We start from the raw sequence: 15,703 nt of genomic DNA, 5'->3' as shown, positions 1-15,703 counted from the left end.
GAGGTGAAGTGGAGCACAAAAAGTAGTTACACTTTACGTATTCTTCAAATACAGGAGCTCCTCGTTCAGTCACTGTTGCTGAGGGGGGCATCGTGTCGGTGGGCCTTCACAGGTAGTGGCGGAGCTGTTTCCTTTACGCTTAATGCTAACAGGTGATCAATGAGGAGTCGGAGCAGCATGAAGACACTGACCAGCATGAGCCTCTGCACTAAACATGGCTGAGCACACACTCACATGCTAGTGCTTGTTACCTGCTAAATGTTCAACACTTTAACACTTTCTGATACCACATGTTATTAAATGATACAACCTTTGTTTATTTAGAATTGCAGAAGGTTTATAAAAATATATCTCTTTCAGGTGACAGGTGTGTACGAGAGGGATGACAGAAACTCTCGCTCACTATCTAAATTGCACAAATCAGTGGCAACATTTCAGTACAAAAATGACAAGAATCTTTTTTGGGAATTTACAGTGTGAAGGAGGTAGTCTGCAGTTTTTGGAAATTAAAAAACAAGAAAATAGTAAAACCTCTTGTGTGTCTTGTGTGGCTTTCCAATTGCACAAAACTCCTGAAAAACTCTTAAAGTTTTCAGGGTGAGCTTCATGTGTGAACCCAAACAGCCAAATTATTCACTTTCTCCTGCAAGCTCCTTAGTATTTTTTTTTTTGCATTAAGTCTGAGTGAGCTGATGTGAGAACGCAGCAGGATATAATCAGGAGAATTCACCTTGAGAGAGTAGGAGGGGGTGGTGACGTTTATTCCCTGCGATCGCTGCACGACCATAGACTGTCTGAACGCGACAGTTGCAATCACTGTGCACATCTTTAAACTGCTGTATGATGTTTTCTGTTCTCCAGTAGCATCGTATAGAGCAGTGTTTCTCAACTCGTCTAGCCTCAGGACCCACCACCAACTCCTTCCAGAAAATTGCAAACTAAATTTCTGATATTTTTCAACCAACCACATTGATTTAATATAAAATTCAGCCGTTTTTGCAGCTTCTATCACATCACCCCCCTGCTTCCAATCTTAACGGGAAAAGTCTCCAGCTATTTTTTGGCCAAGACTGAAGCGGCTTGAGGCGACGTGAGGCGACGTGAGGCGACGTGAGGCGACGTGAGCCGACTTGAGGCGACGTGAGGCGACGTGAGGCGACGTGAGGCGACTTGAGGTGACTTGAGGCGACTTGAGGCGACGTGAGGCGACATGAGGCGACGTGAGGCGACTTGAGGCGACGTGAGGCGACTTGAGGCGACGTGAGGCGACGCCACAGTTATAGTGTAAGTTACAGTGTAGAGTAGAGTGTATATCTGTAGAGTTATTTTGAAACTTCAGACTTTATAAAAGAAGTCACGCTGGTTAAAAGTTTTAGATTTTATGCAAAAACACATCTTGATCACGAAGATGAATGGAGTGCAGAGTATATTCGTCTAACTAATTGAGACACTGTAGATTCAAACTGTACGCCCTAAAAATAATGTCTCATGTCTGATTGGGAGACTGGAGGGAAATCTTATCAAACAGAATCTGACATTACATGAACCCGGCATCCCGACAGCACTGCACCCTTTCTGAGATTCAAGCGCTTTTTACTCGAAGCCACTTGGGACCGCTGAAATGTGAAGAGAATAGACTGTTGTTTTATCTTTGTTTGTAAGAAAGAAACGCACAAAAATCATGCCGCTGGAAATTCTCTCGGAGTGGAAACTGGAAAAGATAAGACATTTTAATACATAGTAAAGTCAAATGTGTTCCTCGTGCATTCTTTATGAAAAATTATAGATTTGAAAAAAGGACTAAAGGTTAAAGTGCACATTTTAAGCCTTTGGAAATTTGGCTTTTTAATAGAAAAAAATGCATGTATGATATAAACAAAGCTGAATATGAGTGTCACTGTTGTGCAGTTTTCAGCAGAATATTCAGAAGAAAACATTAATTTCTCATTTAAATGAGTGAGATAGAAAATGATTTGCTTTTCATATTCAAGTGTGAAGATGGCATTTGTATGTGCCACATGTCCCATTTTAGGGTTAGAATCCGTCAAAGGAATTTGCCATCTTAGCGCGTTTCGACCGTTCAAGCCGACTTGAAATGAGATGGACCGGTCTAAGGAGGACTTCCCCTTTGCATCAACAGTTGTTCCCGTTTCAGGGAGATTCCTCACATGTCATTCCCCTTCGTCTGCCTCTCTCTATATTTTGATCCATCTGATAAAGTTGAACATGTCCCCCAAAAAAGCATCACTTTTATGGGTGTGACTATCAGGGACGTGCGGCAGATTGATGCGTTTTAATTCGCCCTGCAGGAGAGAATGTAGAGGTTTATTTTGCTGCTGTTGCACCTATTTATTTTTCAGCATGCTAGCAGGCTCTGTAAGTGCCTGAAAGTTGAACTCGAGGGTTATATTTTAGTTTTTTCCCCAGCATTTCGAGGGGTATTACATTTGTATTTCATCATTCATTCCTTTTGGAGTGGACGCACTTTGAGTTTTGTGCAAACAAGCATGAAGAGGCATGGATACGTCTCTGCGCTCGTCAGTGTTCATTACACTGATGGAAAGTATAATGAAAAACGCCCATCATTTCTACGAGATGAAGGCCAGAGCTTGTTCAAGTCAAAGCGTAACCAGACTTAATTGATCTGTCACTTAAGTCCACACCAAACAGGTCACGGTTGATTTTTTTTTTTCTTTCTGAATTGTGAATAATATTTTGGTTGGAAGTTTTCTTTATTGATGTCGGACATACTGTCGGCCATTTTTAACTGATACTGTCTTTCACAAGCTTCTTATGCATGCAATTTAATTTGAGCCAAAATGAGGTAATACCAGGAATTATACAGAGCCAGACAGATGCAACATTACTGAAGTACTGATTCCTCATTAGTATGTAATGTAGGGTCTTACGGTCATATCTACATAATAGCAGCTAAGCTTTAAAATTCTGTCAATATTGGGTTGGAATCAGACTTTTTGTGCCATTATTCAGAGACAGAGGATAAAGTCAGAAATCAGGGAGGGAGAGAGTAGGGAACAACATGCTGTACAGAAGCCACAGGTCAGATTCGAACCCGGGCCACCCGCTTTGAGGACCACAGACTCCATACATGGGTGGGCGGGCACTAACCGCCATGCCACTGGCGCCCTTACATATGTTTTTAAGAATGCAACCAACATTTTAGACAAAGTCGAAAGGTCCACTTTTTTAACTGCCTTTCCCCCTCATTAGGTCATACTCCTGCATCTAAAGAAAACGGTAGTATACTGTAAAGTAGATAAACCTTTTGGAGTGCTGGTTTGATTGGAAATACTCATTTAAAGACAACGAGTAACCAGCGTATTTGCAGCCTGTGTTAGCATGTACCGGTAGCTAGTTGGAGTGCAAAGTGTACATGGTGAAAACAGATAATAGAACTACACAGCTTCACAGAAACTGCACTTTGTAGACTTAACCCTAACCCATAGAAATCATCATGAAGGAAGACAGTCTAACCCTCTGAAAGACCCCCCCAAAACAGGTTGCGTCTTATACACTGGTGCGGCTTATATTCCAGATTTAACTGAAAAGGACAATTTTGTTTTTGTTACCTAAGAATGAGGTCTCTGAATCTTGAGAATGAGCAGGTCTTGTCCACTGAGTCTGCCGAGTTGCACCTACATTTTCTACATTAGCGCAGAACTATAAGTAGAGAAGTTCTGCTCAGGGTGGGCTCAACATGCTGGGAAGGGACAGGTGAGGGGTGTCTGTTTGTGCCCCTCTCGTACAGGGAGATGTTTCCTGAGAGTCCTACTCCATGAAGAACATGAAACACTTTCTCTTTGGAAGACGACCTGTGTGACCCATCCATTTGCCATGACTACGACCCAAGTGGACTACATTGGTTTTTCTAAGATATCAACTCAATTCCTGTGTACAGGATGGTTGGACCAGTTTAATCTGAGGGTCTAAAACGGATGAGTCTTAGTTCTTTAAATACACATTACCGAGCATTTCCCTTGTAGGTTTAAGTTAGAACAGTTGATGGAAAGCAGCCTTGTTAGTTAAAACCTCATTGCTAGATGCCACCAAGATCCTTTACTGTAAGTGATTCTGAAAAGTTAACATTTAAACAGAGATCCCACTGTGGAAATACACATTTAAAACTGTTCATACACCAAATGACAAATATTGAACTATAAGATTGAAGATTCTGTAGATTAGACTCAAATTTATTTCCGTTCTGCCGTCTGTCTCTGGAAGAGTGGTGGATGTTTGCAGACGTTAATTAAATAATCTCTCAGAGGCCTGACAGTGGTTTCTCTCCAAGTCAAGCTTTTCACATCGGGGAAGCAGCTCATTGTTCAGTAATCCTCTGAATTAAACCCCAAAACTCCCCTCAGGTTTTGTACATTTTAAGAAAGTCATCACTCTACGATATAATCAAAGAACATCAGCCAACCCTTCATGGAATAATTGAGTTCTGTCATCTTTATAGTTTTAACTCTTAACCTTAGATGTCTTTATTTGTGTGTGTCTAAAATTAACAGAGCTGTCCAAATTAACAAAGAAAATCGTCACAATTCATGGAATAATCCTCAACCGTCCTTCCAATGAGAGAGAAATCAAATGAACGTCTGGAATATTGTGTTGAGTGGACAAAAGCTGCTGTTTTTTTCTCATCCATATTCATGAGCTGGTGGACAATTTGAATCAGTCTCTGAAGACTCAACGACTCATTTAAATCCTCTGACAGATGAAGACTTTCAGCAAGAGGTCCATTGTTGAGGTGTGTACTGTTCATCTTCAGAGAATCTGCATAATCATTTCACTGTTCAGTGTTAAATAGGCTCTGCTAACTGGGGATCCTTTACTATAGCTGCTTTGTCATGGGAGTTTTATAAGCCATTAGTCTGTGAAGTTGACTGCTCGAAGAGACTGCAGAGATCTTTTTTTAAGATGTGAGTTTAAGGTGTGTTATAATTTGCCCTGCACATTTGTATTAATGCGTCCATACCTGCAGGGACTGAGGCAGCTGGAGTTTCAATTTGGGCTCAGTGAACAGTAATCATTTGACCTAATGCAGTGATGGCCTGCTGGTAACTTTGATTTATGACAGAGAAAATGAGGAGCGGCGTCCACCTGTAAATACACATAAACTGTCCTTACTTTCATTAGCCATGTTGACGGTCTCTAAGGGATCGCTATGAAACTTTGTACAGACATCCAAAATGAGTCGTAATGGTTTTTAATGATTCTCTGACTTCAGTTCTATCAACCAACGATTTGAAATATGCAGACAGTCATGAAGCCCAAAGGGTTAATCATATAACTTCGAGGGACAGATTATCTCAATCCTTACTGGATGTATGCAAAAGGTTTGTTGCATCTATTGTGACCAGAGGATGAATCCTGATGACTTTTGTGATCCCCTGATTTCCAAAAGATTATTACTCGTACTTTGGAGTAGATCTCTGGCCAATTTAGATGATTTTACTAAAAGCCTTAGCTGTACTTTGTGTTCTTATAAGTTAACTTTAGCATGCTAATCTAATACGGTCACTATAGAAAGGAAACCAAATGATGTATTTTTGCAGGCCAACCCAGAAGTTAGCATCATCATGGGGTCTTTGGAAAATAGCCTATGGAATTTTTGCATTGGATTTTGGATCACTACAGAAAATGAGCTCAGTGGCAAAAAGCTACCGTTATGCTACAAGCTAACTACACCACGGTCACATGGCTTCAAAGTATCTACCACATCTCAGGATGTCTCTGATAAGCTAACTAGCAGTTTTGACTAGCTAGCGAAAACCGTAGCCTATTAAATTATTTATTCCCCTAATCTTTGCCTTAACTCAAAAATTAAACCTACAGGAGAGTGTGTGTCTACTTGTAACTTCAAACAGAGATGATGACGTTTAATGTCCCCGACAACCTCACTGTAGTCTCATTTAGCCACTTTTTAGCAACCACCTTTTGAAGGACACGTAAAAACTTAAACATTTCCAAAGTCGGGGTATTCACTAACTTGTTCAATGTGGTTCAACAAAACAAGAACATCTCTTTTGCTTGTGTTAACCACAGACCTTATTTTATGCATCTAACCACCAACCCTTTTAAGAAAACCCATTGAGTTTGGGGCAAACGTCCCCATGGTTCCAAAATGCTAACTCACTTCCTGGTTTTAGAGGCGCCCTAATGTAATCATTATACCTGTGTTGGCACCACATGTTTAGGCTGACATTAAGCTCAAAATGAGCAAAAGTGTAGCCTCACCAAGCCTTTCTTTTGGATCACTGTATTCCAATTACATTTGTTTTGAGTAATCCGACATCTCCACACCAGCTCTGCCATATTGTTCGAGATCATTCAGACATAAAGCTGTTTGATGGATGAATTCATTCAATTAAATTTATTTGTTTACAATCGCCATGAGCCAGTGTGGCAAGTTCCTTCTGGTGGTAAATGGATGTATAATTATTCATACCCTTCAACAGATTACAAATGATCCATTGCTCATTTTAAATGATGGATTGGCAACTTATATCGTTCTTCCCTTTTTTCTCCATCATCAGACGCATCAATCAGGCAACTATTCTTTCCCCTGACAGGCTGAAACTGTGATCTTTCATGGCGATCAACACTCTCACCAACCGTTACTTCTCTCCGTTCCCATAAATGACCAGTGAGGCATCTGTAAATCACTGCCCGGGAGTCATAACTTTGTGCCGCTTCCTTTATAAGGACTTTTGAACCTGTCTCGGCTGATGCATTTAAATGGGCTTCATGTCAGGAAGTGGACATCAACAGTGGCGTACACTTACAGAGAGACAGTATAAATCTGTTTGAAGTTCAAGGATGAATCTTTTTTTATTAAAAGCTTTGTGTTATGTTCATAGGTCATTCTAAAATCCCAAGTACACCCACAATGTATTTCTAAGCTCTGGGGACATGACCAATTGAAATTAAACCATGGGGACAGATTTATAAATAGTCAACCGGTTATTAACATGAATTTAGAGTAATTGCCATAATGTTCCTGGGCGATTTTAGGTGCCCACGCTTTAGAAGATTTGGAAAAACACTTGGCTTGAATCCAAGCTCTCTGATTATTTTGTTTGCCTAATCTGACTTTGTTTTGAATGCATCACCATGTTCCCAAAATGAAAAAGCTAACCATCAAAGTGGTAACCACCATAGTCAAATTTACTTAGACTGATTGGGATTCCATTCATTTTTCATTCCATGGAGACCTTTCCAAGATTCGTCGAGATGAGTTAATCCTTGAGTTAGCCCCAATGGTTGGTTTAATCCACTGTAGACCCATCTATAATTCATCTATTTATTATTTGGCTTCCAATGTTGGTTCAAAGATCTCCACATTTAAAAATCCACTCCGCGCCCATTCCAAGTTAAAGCTGAACTATAGCAGTTACTTTTATCCATTTCGGCTACTTGGTTTGGAGCAAGATATTTTGGTAAATACATTGTTGCCGTTATCAAAGCATACGAGGTCTAAAGCTAGGAAAACAAAACCCAATAATAAAACTGTTTTATCTTTTAATCCAGCCATGATCTCAATCTCCAGACGAACAATTTTCTTTGGCCACCAACAGCGGCTGTAAACTCAGCAAGAGTAATGATCTCTATGCTTAAAATCTCCTCCCCTCATCTCTTTGGCTCATCTTCATTTGGTGAGGTGACTGTGGAGGGCAAGTTAAAGGAACACCATGTCTTCCTGTTTCGCTTCTCACTCCGACACATCATTCGTCTTCCCAAGACGGGTCATTTGTCACTGTTGATTTGTGTAAATGATCAGCATTTAGAAATAAAATGTAGTGGGTTTACCTTCAGCACAGTGGATCCCAGCTCCAGACCCACCAACACCGTCCGGTCCACCAACTCAGCTATTCTGGGGTCGGCCACTTTCAGGGAGTCCTGGACCAGGTCTGTAACGTCCACCTGCCAGTCGGGCCCAAGCATGGTGATGACCTGGTCAGTGCCCTCTGTTGAGGTGGTGTGGAACTGGGTCAGCACCTTGACCAAGGCCCGCTGGTACTGCAGGGTGCATCCTCGACTAACACGGCGCTCGTCGTCTTCTTCGTCTGCGTCGCTGTCTCTGGTGCTCCTTGGGGGAAAGAGAAATGAGGATTTAAATGAAAAGAAAAAAATACATTGAAAGTTCAAAATGTGACATTCAGAGTAGATGTCCAGTAGATGTGGCTCCGTAAGCGCCAGTCTCTCAGATCAAAACAAAACTTTTCTTTGGCCATTCATCCTCTGCCCTTCAACTCATCGATTCCCATCCTCCCCCACCCCTCCCTCAGTGTTTCAACCGGGTGCAGCCTTTTGTAGGACTGATATGCAGCCCAAAGATAATTCAGTTCTCATTTCAGTTTTGTATTTTAGACCAGAAACATATTTTTCTTCAGTTCGCATCGAAGGCCCATTGGTTCTCTTGCAACTGTACTCTTGCGAGGATACTTCACCATTACTGCATGAACAGCGTCCTTGAGTGGGCGGGGCCGTCTCTCTTCCAACACATGGTGAAAGGGCTAACAGTTTGAGAGCGAGGAGTCCACAAACACTAACAAGCTGAAGGAAGTGCTGTCCCATCAGTTTGAACACAGAGCTGAGAACAACAAACCCAGAGGGAGTTTCACGCTTCAGTCTTTTTGGTAAATATTCAAAGATTCAAAAAACTTTATTGTCGATCACATTGTGACAGAAAATTACCTTTTGTTGAGGCTCAACATGAAAACATACAAACATTCACACTAACACTCACATTAGGTCATAAATAGCTTAAAGTACACTAAATAGGTAAAAACAGGTGTTTAAAATGCGTATTGCAGTGGGAATAAAAGAGCTTCTGTAAGTTTTCTTTTTTGCCAGTGGTACTCTAAAACGACTGCCTGAGGGGAGCAGCTGAAACGAGTGGTGATTACTCAAGGATATATTTAGAGAGACTATATAGAATAAATTTGATATCTGCTGTATTAATGTTTAAAATGTTGCATATTATCCATTTAAAGATTCCTCTTCATAGTAGCAAGGAAATTGAAAATGAAGTAGCAGCACTGTCCTAAACCACTCATGAACTTAGAGTGTGCCAAAGTTAGGCAGCTGTTGAGTTTTCTTGCAAAAAAGGCAACTGGAGTTAAAAACTTCAGAGGCCTAACTCATTAGCCAAGATTTGGCAAAATTGCCTGGAATCAGCCACTAAAAAGATTGAGAACCCTTTATGAAAATGTTAGAAAACTTGAAACGATCACCAATCACAACTTGTCACTCTTTTAAAACGAGCAGCTGCTGCTAAATTACTCCCAGCACTGTGGCATGATGCTACATCTCAATTTTGCGCCTTCTGTTCTTAAGGGTCCCCACTCATTTTGTAATTTGACATCATAACACTGATGAGAAACTCGGCATCACTCCACACAGCTCCGTCCCATTATCTCTTCTGATGTAGTGGCGATGAGGAAAAAAGTCCTCTGAGCCAGCATGGAACGGGATAACAGGCAGAAAAGTTGGACTGTTGCCCTTCTTATTTCACAGGAGTCCTGGGCGGCGGGGTTAAACATGCCAGGTGCAATCTCCTACCGAGCGCAATCTGCTCTACAACCCAAATGTATGAGATACCCCAACGTCCCCCAGCAGGTTTGATAATCTGCCAGTTCCTACTTAAAAAGCACTCCTCTGCTTAATCTGTGCTTTGACGTTACTCCCTGAACGACTTGAGATTCAGGAGATGCAGCGGGCCCTGTCAGCCACCGACAAAGTATATATCTCACCCATCGACTCAAGGCAGAGGTCCGATTATTAGGCTGAGCACTTCTTTACCAAGGTCTCATAAACGCTTCGGAAACCACTCCCTCAACTGCCAAGAGGCGATGTTGCATCCCGAGTACAGGAATGGTTATTCATTTATGCTCGCATTTCAACTTTTCCACACCTCATCATTCCTCCCTAATGTCTCAGCACTTTGCTCAGCTTATAACTCTGCGACGGTGGTTTTATAAAATGTTTTGGCGTAAAAAAGGGCCTCCAATAAGGCTCTCATGAGTCATTGGATTCACCTGCATATCGCTGTTCATTCAAGCAGTGATAACATCACCTCATGAACCTCTTTTCACTCTGATTAAACTCGGGTCATGGACTTAACGCGTCTGTTTGTATGGTCGGATGAATGTGCGACTTAAAGATGAATAAGAAATGCAAAGTCGCTCCCCGTCACCATGTGGTTTTAAGACAACGTGGCAAAGTCAATATGTATAATTCAGTAGCATGGAAACACTATGGAAGTTGCTCCCCAACGATGGTGGGAAGCGACCGTCTGGTTGTATTAGTCAGTGCAACTATACACTGCATAAATTGTGCATGTATACAGTCAGTAAAACAATACATATGCAAACAGCATCAAGCTGCAGCAGCAATAACTGTGATTAGAAAAGAGCAATTTTACACTTTGGGATTAATTACCTATCATTAATATGTCTCAAATATTAATTCAAAGGGAGATGAAGTCAATAATCTAACATAAACAAAAGATCCCTACCCTGTTTTTATCTTAGTAGACTCACAGATCACTAAAAGTTTGTGCCTGTTTTTTCTTTAAATTTAGAACAGCTGACCTAAACCACATCCTAAACCTAATCGTTTGTGTGGCGCTCCCCTCCTCCAGTCGACATTTAGCTCTGTGTCTTTGTCGGTATCTATGCATTAGAGAAGAACAGCGTCGCTTCAGGACATGGATTTTGCTGCTTTATTTGGGTACGCCAGTTAATTTCACAGCAGATGCATAGACTTCACACTCAGTTACTCGTTCAGTTAGAGGCAGAGGAGCACTCTGTCTCTGTCAAGGAGTTTCACAACTTCTGGCTCAGGTCAGTGAAAGTTTACCTTCCCCGAGTCTGTACCTGAAAATAAGGTTGAGATTTTTTTTCCTCCTCGAGAAGAATATTGTCTGTTCTTATTAGAGTCTCTGATACAAAAGGTACAAGCTGAGGCTTCAGTGCACACAGGGCTGCCCGCCCGATTACACGTCCTTTCCTTTTTTAGAGCATGTTTCTGGATCATGCAGCCAGTGAGCAATTCTGCTGCACTGTAGCAAAGGCCCACTGCAGGCCAAAGAGCATGCTGTGCGTGAAGATTCAGAATGTGTCACGTTGCAAAAGTGAAGGGATGTAGGATGAAAAGGCTGCAACGGAAGGAATAAATAAAAGAGTTAAGGAGGCGAGGGTTGGAGCGAGAGAGGTTAGAGGTTGTGTAATGGAGTCAGAGAGATATTTTTGAGAGGAGGGAGAATGAGCCGGAGAGAGAGGGGAGGATTGAGAGGAGTTAATGAAAAGACAATAATTCAGTCTAACAATCACAGAGGAAAGCAGCTTAAGCAAAGCCAAATGCAAATAATTGCAATTTGGTGTTACTGGAGTGTGTTTGAGATGACTAACAAGCTACATTTGCATAGCATGAAAGTTATTTTCCCCGTCTTACTTTGTGTATTATTTACAACGCTTAGAGAGCCTTTGAAAACATTTGCTAATTTATTGTCACATCGTTATGATTGTAAACAAACCACACATTTAGAATCTGCTATCTTATGCCAGATCAACTGTTTATCCTCGAAGGTTCAGAGGATGTCTCGTAAATCCTCTCCTCTGCCACTCTGATGTCTCAGAGCAGCGGACTTGGACCGGTTTCGTCTTGAAGGCAGCTGTCAGCATCGGTTTCTTAATGGCTGATACCCAGTTTGTGGTTGTGACCTCGCTGGTGTCAGAAAGACGTCTGAAGTCTTGACACTCAAGTTCAAGTCAAGTCCCGAGTGATAAACTTTGTGTTTGGCCTTAAATAAATCACAAATGCATACAACATAAGAATGTCAAATTTATGTTAGAAAATGTGAGTTTTGACTGAATCATTTTGCGAACAAGAGCTGGTCAGACTCTTCAACTTAAATTGCTCATATTCCCAACTTGTGATATTCTGCAGCTTTGGTCTGGCCTAAACTTAGATGTTAAAAAGTGAGAGCCCTACACATGACATCAAATAATGATATCTCGCATTATGATAGAAATCTCTAGAACAAACATGGTGGAAGTCAACAGAAGGAATTGGTTAAATGGGCATTTTAACATGTGTGTTAATGGGACTTCTTGGGCTTTTGAAGCCAGCCTCAAGTGGACACTTGAGGAACTGCGTTTTTTTGCAGTTCCACATTGGCCGCATTTTTTTTTAACAGTTGCCACTTGGTTAAAGTTTATGTAAATAAGAAATGCTATCCCAACATGACATGGCCTCTGCAAGTTTCTGCACCCTTCATACTAAAGCCGTTTTCACATATGTACTCCGGATAATAATGCAGTCACTGTATATAAACATCACTCTGGTCCCATTGGCTCAAATTGAATTCTCTGGGGTATATTCTGCCGCGTTCAGACATCAGCTCACTCTGACTTTCTGCGGATAAAATACTCGGGGTCTGAGCGGAGAAACTCCGGGTAAAGTCTGCGCGAAAAATGTGGCTGTTTGCGTTCACACTTAGCCTAAAGCCCCTCTGGGTAGCCAAATATCCAGTTTTTCAGGAGATTTCCATATGTGTGAAAATGGTTTAAGTTACTTTACTTGGATGGCACATCAAACCAGGAGGCTATCCACCAATTTCTTGAAGTGACACTGGAGGGCTAGCTAAAGTTGTAATTTGAAGCAAAAAAAACAAGCCGGATTTTGAGTGAGAAAACTCCCTTAAAGACATTAAAACAGAAGTCTTTTTCATTGTTGTCACATGTGATGACTTACATTTAATATGTGAACTATCTGGAACAACAAATGTCATATGAATCTTTTACATGCGATACATTCTTATGAGATACTTATCACTTCTCCAGACTAAGACCATGGTGATGGACTGACTCTGCATCAAAATTAAAGATGAAAGAACTCATCTATTTCATGTGAAGATGAATATCACTTGTTACAGATAGGCCTTCAAATAAAGTAGATAAAAAACGCACAAGGCGTTTCAAATCAAGATATCACAACGTGAATGTCACCCTGCTGTGATAGAACCACAGAAAACAGAATAAACAAAAGAAATGCTATATTCCATACATCACAGGATGTATCCGACACCTCCAGCAGGAGTATCACTAAAAAACAAAGACTCTTGTGGGATGGCCGGTCTAGTCGGTATCAGCGGCTTTAATAGCCTGATGTTGGCACCGTAAAGAATGATGGGAGCTGTCTTTGTCTGCGGTGCCCCAACGCCGCGAAGAACTACAGGGGGAAAGAAAATTACATACACACGGTAAATCCAAATGACAGCATGCAGGAAAAGAAATACCTCAGCTGCATCTGAATGAATTCCTCTGGCCCCGGCTTTGTGGCAATCACAACAACCTAAAATAGCGCACAAGGGGTCTTTGATTACTGTTTTCATGGCGGCAATGGGGGACGTTATATGCATAGAAAATGGGTTGGCGGGATTCTAGAGGTACATACTTTTTAGAAACAAACTTTAAAACCAAGCCAATTTGCTTGCCCACCTATTGATATTTGTTGCACTATGAATAACAAAGGTTCCATTGTTATGCAGGAGATACATCTTAAGAAACAGACTGCGAACCCTCGGGCCTGCTTAACCCTGGACAAACGACAAACACCGCTCAAAATAACAAGCTAACTCAACAGCTCACAAATCTGATCCAAGCACCTACGTGATTCCTCATCCAAAGGGCTCTACTTTAATAAGCCGGGCCTGTAACAATGGATGAATAAAGCGAAATGAATGGCGCTAAAGTGGGATTTAAGACACATTCTGCATGTCAAAATAATAAACCATCCAAAAGCCCGTTATAGCCCATTGGGGATCTGTGAAAAACGATGCCATGCAAGATGTTTCCAAGCACGCTGGGGTCATTCCAAAATGCCTTAATTCTTCAAACAGGGTCCTTAAACGCACCATTTGTATTCAGCTTGGGTAAAAATGGATTGAGTCTGCGGTGATGTACTCCGGCAGCGACGACAGCAGCCACCCGCGTGAGTGTTAATGCTCCCATTAAACATTTCCTAAATGAAGGGTTGCAGGCCTGTTTGTTACCGCTCCATGCATGACGAGAATGCGGAAATAGTCTAACGAGCTCGAGTTTCTTAACCTCAGACGCCATTTTTCATCGGGGTCATGGCTCGAAACAACCTTAATCTCCCACCGGTGCTGTTCTATCTGCATCTGAAGATGTTTTATTTCTAATGCTGAGAGGCAACGGCTCGTTCATTTTCTCATTACGCCCTCGAATCTTTCTTTATTGAGAACAGCTTTCAGTGTCAGACATGAGAATAATAGATCTGTGTTTCTTCTCATTGGACCAAGCCAAATATTTCCAATTTAACAAAATGTTCTTGTGCTAATTCTGTTAGCCAGTTAACAGCATTTTCCATTATGTGTAGCATCAAGCTAACAAACCAAGATACACATCCCCGTCTATCTGTGAGAAATTGCCCACAAACCCCTGACAATAATGCGACAATAATAATAGCCTAGTGGTTGGTGTGTGCGCCCCATGTACGGAGGCTATAGTCCTGTAAGGGTTCGGGTATGACCTGTGGCTCCTTTCCTGCATGTCATTCCCCACTCTCTTTCTCTCCCTAGTTTCTGGCTTTATCTACTCTCCTGTCTTTAAATAAAGGCATAAACATCCCCAAAATGTCAAATGTCAAATGTCAAATGTTGGGTTCTGTTCTGTGACAACCTTCTAAACCAGCTCAATGTGCAGGTTGGAAATCAAAAAATCACAAGTTTTGTGTGCCGTGGTTTGGAAATGGATATCGACATCGTTTGGATTTTACTGGTGTCGTATTAAAAGTTTAAAATTCTGGTATCAAGTTAACGTGAACGTGTGTAGTGTTCACCGACTAAACATCTAACCCTGCGGTCTTTTTACAGTCTAACATATCACTCACTGGGACTCATTGCCTTGGAAAAATATAAAAATTGCTGTTTTGGCAGGTTGTACTTAGAAATAAGGAATCATGTTGCTTAAAGTCTTGTTGGTTGGTCATAAAGAGAGCATGAGTATTTGAGTGTTTTAAATCCATCATCAAAGTCCTCACGGGAGCTTTTAAGCAAAAAAAATAAGAGTTTAAAAAAGTTAGTATCTTCACACAAATTAGATGTTCCCCCCCCCAATACAACATTAAAATACCATTACCATCATGTTCTCCCGTATTTCTTTCTGTTTTCGCTGCAATCGATGATAAACTTACAACAGTGGAGCCCTGAAACTAAATAAACAAAAAACATGCACGATTTGTCGGCCTGGTCTTCAAAAATTAAAATAATTCATGAGCAGCGTTCAAGACCACCTTGAGGGCAGCGGAAACACAACTCTCGCTTTTAACACAGATCAGGAGAAATGAGAGAGCCTCATTTGAACAGAAATGTAAAGCCGTTATGGAGACCCCTAAAAGCCAAATTCATTTTGATAAGTGTTGTCTGCTCTGTGCTGAATTCAGCTGCCTTGCTCAAGGGCAACTCTGCAGTGCCTTGGAAGTACCCTGGCACCTCTCCAGCTACCAGACCAACTTCCTCTCTGGTCTCTCTCTCTCTCTCTCTCTCTCTCTCTGGTCTCTCTCTCTCTCTCTCTCTCTCTCTGGTCTCTCTCTCTCTCTGGTCTCTCTCTCTCTCTCTTGGTCTCTCTCTCTCTCTGGTCTCTCTCTCTGGTCT

At 41.4% G+C, this 15,703-nt stretch overlaps 1 protein-coding gene across 2 annotated transcripts in view; it reads right to left on the bottom strand.

The window, feature by feature from the left end:
• Nucleotides 1-15,703, bottom strand: part of tmem132e (transmembrane protein 132E) — a 449,773-nt gene that overhangs the window by 18,976 nt on the left and 415,094 nt on the right. For both annotated transcript variants that reach the window (XM_065962848.1, XM_065962847.1), the window contains exon 7: nt 7,831-8,110. In XM_065962848.1, the coding sequence (XP_065818920.1) occupies nt 7,831-8,110 (280 nt within the window). The remainder of the gene's footprint in view (nt 1-7,830; nt 8,111-15,703) is intronic.

This window comes from Labrus bergylta, chromosome 14, assembly GCF_963930695.1.
Source record: "Labrus bergylta chromosome 14, fLabBer1.1, whole genome shotgun sequence".
In the NCBI taxonomy this organism is placed as follows: domain Eukaryota; kingdom Metazoa; phylum Chordata; class Actinopteri; order Labriformes; family Labridae; genus Labrus; species Labrus bergylta.
This window is presented reverse-complemented; position numbering and strand designations above follow the sequence as displayed.